Here is an 8,419-nt window from a genome sequence, read left to right as displayed (position 1 = left end):
CTGGGCAATCCTAGGTCGGGTCTTGTATTTGAGCAGTGCGGTAGTCATCGCCAGAAAATATAGGCTCTGCGTGATATTTGGTTTTTCATTTTTTAAGCATTTTGTCAAACAGTGGGGGCGGGACCATCACAAAAGGAATGCAAAACCGCTACTCATTCACTGCTCCGTCCGGCGCCCGCCCCGTCCATCGTCACCATACACCTGTGATGCCCCGCGTTCCCGCCACGCTACGTTGGAACATCGTGATCGGTTCCCAGCCGGTCGCGTGGGACTGATCTGCCGTTGAGTGGCTAACGTTCATATCTAACTTCAAACAGACCATATGGCTGGGACGCCCAACGGGCCCGATTACCCAGGTCTACACAGGGAGGGAGGGAGACAAGCGCCCACATGTACCCCCTGATATCATGGCCGAGCCACCTGCTCTCAGATTCGCACATGGCGAATATCATGGTATCATGGTGTACCAATGTATATAAACATATGTGTATATATATATATATATACATATATATATATATATATATGTGTGTGTGTGTGTGTATAATATGTCAGTACCAAAATGCAGGGCCCAAGCAAAATTGAACCCCCTGGCCCCGGTGACGTTCAGGGAATGGTACTTATGATGGGCGTAATTTCACGAGTTGATTTGGAAGGGAGTGAGCGCCGGAAAATGACGTGAGCTACCCCCAAAACACGGATTTCTTCTCGGAACTGAAATACCTTCCCGAGTTGGGGGGGAGGGGGGGGTCTGGAGCCCAGCTTTGAAAGATTTCCCCGGAACGGAAGGGGAACTACACGACTGGTACCGCTTACGCCCCGCCGTGGCTGCGTGTGCGTGATAGGGACCATACCATCAGGCTAACCTGTACTCTCGGGCTGGCGGTCAGACCGGCGGCACTCCCTGTTCCAATTCTGCCCTGGCTCAGGACGCACGTCTGCGCCGCAATGACCGATAAGAATAGGTTCGTAACGCGTGCCGTGCTTTCTTCATACGCTTGTCTGAGTGTTTGCGATACCCGATAGTCGTCATGAAGACGGTGAGGGGAGGCAGGCCGGCCCGCGTCACGCGCCACGCGCCTGGTAACGGCGGCGGAGGCGCGGTGATCGTTGACGCTCTTTAACAAGTTGAATCCCGAGCAGTCTTCGGCTTAAAGCTGCCCGGGGGAATGTGCCAGCAAGGCAACTTAATGCTCGCACTCGGCACTGCCAAAGCACCTCCAGTGCCAAGGGAACCCAGTACTCAATGTTGTTAATACCGCGTGGCATAGTGTGTGCGGGTGCGGCTGAGCGACATCCGAGATTAGCACAATTGGGTCCGGTAGTGAAGTGTTCGATCCTAAATGGTTATTAGACTGTCGATGGTCCTGCAACTGCTGCAGTTATAAGCCTACGTGTTCTCATGCTAATTGTGAAGAGCCGGCGGTCACATATTCAGTGTAGGTGACTCGAGCCCGAGTTTCTCGGATCACAGATCCGCCTCTCTGCCGGTTCATTGTCGACGACTCGGACATTCCCAACTGAATAGTATGGGCCCAGTGATGTGAAATAATGATAGTGATACGAATATATAGATGCGTACATATTATGGATGCATGGATATACATGATATGGATGTAAATATGATAGTTATATGGGCCCAATGATACGGCAATTCAAACGACATTAACTAATTTAACGGTATGTTTCACGCGCTGCCATTTTGCCTTATATTTTAAGGTGACACCATCTGTGCGCAGAGAAACTGATCGGTCTTCGAATCAAGGCGAGACCGGTGCTCTCGCTGCTGACTGGCAGAGGGAGGCAGCGCGCTCGTTGCCGACGGTAGAGAAGCATTCGTCACACTCGCGTGTCATACATCCGCGGCGGTGTGTCAAAAGCGTATCAGCGATGGGCGCGCGTTGCAGACCGAAAGGTGTTGTAAAAGCCCCGAAGCAGGCCAAAATCAGCGAAAAGTGCATTTCACTTAAAAACGAGTGACGGAAATGCCAAAATAGACCAGAATTGAAAACGCAGAGTCGTCCGTAGAAATTGTCGGTGTCCACGCAAAGCATCGATTTTGGGTGCTGAGCCGTACACGATCAAGTGGTGCTGCTGCGTCTGGTGCGACCAGCGTCCTTGGCCGCTCTCGTCAGGGGAGGGGCAACAGGCGCGGCACGATCGCTGAGTGCCTGCGTCGGCCGCTACTGCACGGTCAGTTTGTACATGAGCGCGTCCCGGGCCGGCACCTGTGCGGCGATCTCCTGCGCTGGCGTTACCACGCCGAGGTCTCCGTGACTGAAGAGCTCGCGCAGCGCGTAACCGGCGGCGGCGCCGCAGCCCACCTGGTTGGGGCTGAAGCGCACGGTGGCCGGGCTGTCGCCGAGGTTGACGACAGCCACGGCGCAGGAGCGGCCGGACGCCGTCATCGGCAGCACGGGCCGCCACCAGAGCTGCGCGTCGGCGGCGCCGGCCGCCGCCAGCCGGCCCAAGACGCCCAGCGTGTCCTGGTCGACCGCGATCACCTCGCTGTTGAGCAGGATGGCCGCCGAAGCGGCGTCCAGCCGCCGCAGGTCGTTGGACATGATAAGCGGCGCCGCCCACACCGACCACAGCGCCATCTGCGTGCGGCTCTCGCCCTCGTTCAGGCCGCTGTTGCCGATCAGGAGCATGTCCGGGTCGAACCATGCGCCGGGGCCCGCGAACGCGAACTGCTCGGCCTGCAGCAGCGCGTACAGCCGCGCCACGCTCACCACCGACTGCCAGTGGTCCTGGATATCGTGCGCGTTGCGCCACAGGTTGCAGGTGGCGGCGATGGCCGAGTAGTTGTGCGGCCCGTGCTCGTACAGCGGCCATTCGCACGAGTAGACGATGGGCCGGCCGAGCGCGGCCAGCTGCGCACCGAACGCCTCGTGGTCGGCCGGCAGGGCGGAGCTCCGCTCGTTGCAGCCGTCGATCTTGAGGTAGTCGACGCCCCAGTCTGCCGGCGGGGGTGGGGTGAGCAGCTGGTACCGTTGGAGGGCTGCTGCAGGCCTATGTGCCCGCTCCGGCCCATGGCATCACTGGTGGAGGCGTTGGTACAGGTCAAGGGCTGACATTGGCGAAGACTGTGACGCCGGTGGAGATGTTGGGACGGACATAAACGCTGACAGACGGTATATCTATAAAGACGGAGGTGCAAACCAACGGAGGGCTGAAACGGGCGAGGATGGGGGATACAGGCGGAAGGCTGATCCGGGCGGGGGTAGGGTAGGGGATACAGGCGGAAGGCAGGGGTGGCCTGGGATGGGGAATGCATGCGGAAGGCTGATCCGGGCCGGGCTAGAGTAGGGGATACAGGCGGAACGCAGAGGTGGCCTGGGATGGGGAATACAGGCGGGGGCTGCTCCGGGCCGGGGTAGGGTAGGGGATACAGGCGGAAGGCAGGGGTGGCCTGGGATGGGGAATACGGGCGGGGAGCTGATACGGATGAGTTAGGGGATACACGTGGGAAGCTGACAGGTGTCCGCCCTGCCATACACGCAGAATGACTACAGGCGAGGGCGCTGCCGCAGGTGGAGGCGTTAAAACAGGAGGAGGCGGTTGCACAGGCCGTCAGCAGACTCTGTCCAGATGACCTGGTGTGTTTTCCCACTGATGCTGGGAATTTCAGGCGCGACTAAATGAGCATAGTTTCATGCAAAATGCGCCGCAATTACTCAAGACATTTGCGTAGCCCATTTAATTGAACCTGCCTGTGTGCTGGCTTCGCGTGAGGGGAGGGCAGTCAACTGCGTATGCCAAGCCTGCTATGCATGTTCCCATCAATCTGACTCGGGACCACGAATAGCTCGGTTGGCTTCGGTGTTTCCATCTGGGATAAACCCACGATGCAAAATTGATGTAATTAAAAATATACTACACCATTCTGTAGATGATAACAGTGATGATCAGCTGCAGACTTCTCACCGTGTAAGGATTCTTGTGCCGTGGCAGTATCAGGTAAGAAAGGTGAGGATCCCGAAGGAAATGCACGTGTTGCAGTAGGTAATATGCGGTCTCATAACCGAAAGAATTTCAAGTTTGATAAAGCAGGTGCATGCTCTGCATCAATAAGTTAAACGTAATAACTAGTGCGGAGTTTGAAATGCGCGGTCGTAGAGGCTGTCTATCGGGTTGTCCTAAGACTAGCAGTGGTCATCAGGCCATCCCATATCTTGCATAGCGTCCCCGCCATACGGCGAAAGTCCGGCTCCAGCCACACTTCCAGGTCCGCCTGTCGTTGAGCTTCCAAAACTGCACCCACCGCCAACCGTCCGAAACGCCACCTACCGTCAAACGTCTGCGCATCCGTCTCGAAGTGGCCGCGCAGGCCCGGGTAGCCGGCGCAGGTCTCAGAACCGATGTCCTCGTAGATACCGAACAGCAGGCCCTTGTCGTGGATGTAGTCGCCGAGCGCGACCATGCCGGACGGGAAGCGGTCCGGGTCCGGCTGAAGGCGGCCGGCCTCGCTCCGCGTGCTGGCCAGCCAGCAGTCGTCTACTATCACGTATCTGCGCACATCCGGGCAGGGAACGCCGTAGGTAGAACGCTTGGGGATGGGGGCACACTACCCGCTTCCGGCCAAGAGCTGAAGGAGCGTTCCGTGGCAGCGCGGGGTGCAGCCGGTAGGTTGCAAATCTGGCGACACGGGTCGAGGTCCCCTGGTGGATCCGGAGGCCCTTAGGGGGTGCCACGTTCACTGCGGCGTTAATCTTTATGGGAAAGAAAAGATGAGGTGAAAACTGCTCTCCGATTCGTTTGACCCCGAAACAAGAAGAGCGAATGGAAAAACGAAGCCTGGTTCTGAAATCAGGTTGCCATGAGGCGCCATTTGAAATGTGACATGACGGCGTTCGGTGAGATAGACTTTTGAATGAGACATCTCACCGTCAGTTTTGGGGTGAGAATTTGTGTTCCTCTGGGCTGCGCAGAGTCGCCAGGTGGGCCGCTCGCGGTTGTGGCGAACTTGCACGTGAGCTTTTTATGGCTGTGCGTGGAGTTCTACTGTGGGGGCCGTTCCCGTGCTGTGCCGAGCGCACACAGACTATGGCTGTAGCTCTGGACCTCTTTGGAGGGCCTTCCTCACAAGTTTGCGTCGGCCGCTCAAAATTTGACCAGTTATCCAAAAATAGTCATAGACAATACAAACGGCCAGAAATCGCTGCATTTTTCTTGCACAGTGCATCCTCCGTGAATCACTCAATAAATTTCCGGCGGCTCTGCTCGTGCGGAGCGTGGTTCGAGCCCCGCGTCCTTGAGATGCGCGTGACATCATCTCCATGTGGGGAAGCGTAGTCTGAGCACCTGCTGAGTTATGTTTAGCACCGAGCACTGCCTTCTCCGCGCTGAAAGCCAAGCACACCAACTAACAAGGAGCGCTGGATCCATACACGTGATGGCGCTTCACTCACAGTTGGCGCCCGTGAAGATGTGCTTCCTCTGACACACGCGCAGCCCTCATCCAAGCACTGGCGAGACCCTTATACTCATTCATTTTACCCTAAACCAAACCTAACATTATCAGACGATCACTCGCCCCGACCCGCCCACCACCCACACCCACACGCACACATACCCCACACGCACACACACATTACTCACACGAACTGTGGTTCTCACGTATGTGCCGTCCGCCTCACGTATAGTGATGCTTCCCGTTTGTAGCTCTATCCCCATCCGCATCCGTAGTCCTAATCTACATCTAATGTGCTCGCCTGTGTCTGAAATGCTCTCAAACGTATTTGCAGCATCAATTTGTATTCTCATTCATTTTCTCATCGGGGTTCGTGGTCTCCAACCCGTCCTCGTAGCCATTATGAGGACCGTCCAGTCAAAGGTGGGGACTCTTGGCCCTCACCTGTGCGAGACGGATACAAACACTAGTGAATACCACGGCTCTAGTCCCCACCTGTGACTGGGTCTTCATTTGTTACTGCGTTCTCCGCTGCCACTGGGTTGTCACTTCTCACTGGGTCCTCACTTGTAGCTCAAGCCTTCATTCGCAGTCGTAGTCACAACCTGCAGTTGACGTCTTGGCTTGTAGCCGAATACCCCATCGGCAGTCTACATCCTCATCTTTAGCCTGCGTCCTCACCAACAGCTGGCGTCCTCACTTGCAACTGGCATCCTTACCTGTAGCTGTGGTCCCCACCTGTGCCTGGTGTTCTTACTTGTAACCGGCGTCCAGGAAGCCATCCTGCTGCATGCGGTCAGCCATGTCCCGCATCAGCTGTTCGCTGATGCAGCTGTCAGGCTCGTTCTCGCAGTCGATGTTGCAGCGGAAGCGCTCCCAGGTGAGCCAGCCCATCGGCGGCGTCAGCGCCAGGCCGTTGTCGCGCGCACGGGCCGGCCCGGCCAGCAGCGGCAGCAGCAGCAGCAACAGCGGCCGCGGCAGCGGCAGCAGGGCGGCCATGGCGGCGGCGGATGAGACACTGCCCAGCCGGTGACGGGCGCGTAGGCTGGGAACAACTGCAGCTGAGGGCAGTCGGAGGCGGCCGCCGTGGGAACGGAGCTGCCCGGTCGGCAGCAGTGCAGCGGCCGGCAATGACAGCTGCAGGGAACGGCAGCTCCGAGCAGGCGGCGTGGACAGGCTGTGCAGGCGAACCGGCTGGCTCTGGATTGAGGTACGCATGCCCCTGCTCAGCACGGCAGCTTCGATTTCGTTGACTTCCAGACAAAAGTTATCTGGACCAGTGGCAAATCGTTTCCCATGCAAACTCGGCGGAGTTTGTCACAAATTCTCACCCCAAAGCTGACGGTGAGATGCCTCACTCAAAAGTCCGTCTTACCGGACGCCGTCGTCTCACATTTCAAACGGCGCCTCATGGCAGGCTGATTTCAGAACTAGGCTTTGTTTTTCCACTTGCTCTTCTTGAGTCAGACGAATCTGAAATCAGTTTTCACCCATCTTTTATTTTTATTCACCCACCCATAGAGATTAGCACCGCAGTCCACGTGGCATTCCCCCAAGGGCCTCCGGTTCGACCAGGGGGACCCCGACCCGTGTCGTCAGATTGACGACCTACCGGCTCCACCCGCGCTGCCACGGAATGTCCCATCAGCCCTTGGCCGGGAACAATAACGTGCCTGCCGAGCGTCCTACCCACGGCGCCGCGTGCCGGAAAATGGGAATGGGTCTCATTAGTGTTCAATATAGTGCATCAATATGAGATCAAAAGGAAGAAAAAGCCACCCCACGTTCGTCTGAAAATGTCCGTCCTTTGGCGGAATCGGCTAAAGAAACAAGCTGCAACAAGGTTTTGAGGGCGCGCGCTGGCAATCTTGGGGGCAGGAACAGCAATGAGCTGGGTTACAGTTCCGCATAACAGAAAGACGTTGACCGCTGCGCACAGCGCCAGGCGGCGGGCGGCGGACGCGCGAGAATGACCATCCTGCTTCTGAAAGTTTTCACCCGCAAAATTTTGAGGTCGTCCTGCCAATAGATCATCAAATAACTCTCCCAGTTCATCACCATATTCCGGCGCCAGTTCACGCTCCTGTAAATGTTAATCCATTCTTTTCATCAATCTAAAAATAATTCACGTGAAATATCCGCTGACACTGCGTTCCAAACGAACAAAATGATGACCTAAAGAGTTTAAAGGTACTTCTTTCAAATGCGTCATCATGTCGTCCGCTCGTTGGCCGCCAACAAGTGTTAGCCATGCATGTTCAAAATTGTGTTACATACAGCAGTCTTGACAGTGATTTCCTAAGGCGTTCATAGATGCCTCTTTAAGACAGGTTAACCTTTTCGTCCCCTCGTTTCGTCCGCGCGGTGAAATGGCCGGTGGTTTTTTCCATGCAGTTATTTAACACCCAGCTTCGTTCCATTTATTGGCTTCAAATGCAAGCAGGATTGCATCTTCCTGTAGCCTCTCTGGCTTCTGTTCCAGTTAAATTGGTCAAAAAGCAGATAAAACGAAGACAATCTTGCCGTCTCGAAAAGTGGGTCAAAGCTGGTAATTTTGGTTTGGGCATTCATTGTTAATGAACTTATTGTCGGTTTTGTGCCCTCCACACACAATCCCCCTTACAAAGTCTCTGGCTGCGCTCCTGAGCGTAACCATCATCGTTATTATTACCATCAATCGTCTCTTTTCGGGCCATTCCCATCATCTCGGACCACTCGACGTCCATTTGATCATCACTGTGTTTATTGAAAAAGAACTGAAAATGCGAACACAAATCCGAAAGGTGCAGAGGCAAACGTAGGAATCGAAACACATTGCTTGAAGCACGTAAAAGAAAATCGCAAAGTCAGTAAAGGTGTAAGCCATCTGTAACTTGAAGGACGTTTACCATACTCATGCCCGTGAAGTACACCAGTTTTCCACCTGAACTCATGGTTTGTTACTGAGTTTGACGCTAATGAATTGCATCAGGCGTGTCAATTCTTTGTAAATTTTGAGGGTTGGAC

The 8,419-nt window shown here is 55.4% G+C and overlaps 1 protein-coding gene across 1 annotated transcript; it reads right to left on the bottom strand.

Annotated features, from left to right (window-relative positions):
- Positions 1-2,183: 2,183 nt before the first annotated feature.
- Positions 2,184-6,340, bottom strand: LOC119092971 (alpha-galactosidase A-like; the record flags this gene model as incomplete). The annotated part of the gene is made up of 4 exons (XM_037215865.1): positions 2,184-2,324; positions 2,454-2,959; positions 4,291-4,511; positions 6,171-6,340. Coding segments are annotated over 4 exons (1,038 nt in total), but the record flags the coding sequence as incomplete, so codon positions are not given.
- Between the last annotated feature and the right edge of the window lie 2,079 nt (positions 6,341-8,419).

This window comes from Pollicipes pollicipes, unplaced genomic scaffold, assembly GCF_011947565.3.
Source record: "Pollicipes pollicipes isolate AB1234 unplaced genomic scaffold, Ppol_2.1 Scaffold_3718;HRSCAF=4362_pilon_pilon_pilon, whole genome shotgun sequence".
Classification (NCBI taxonomy): domain Eukaryota; kingdom Metazoa; phylum Arthropoda; class Thecostraca; order Pollicipedomorpha; family Pollicipedidae; genus Pollicipes; species Pollicipes pollicipes.
Note: the sequence above shows the minus strand (reverse complement) of the source record. Positions and strands in the feature narration are given on the sequence as shown.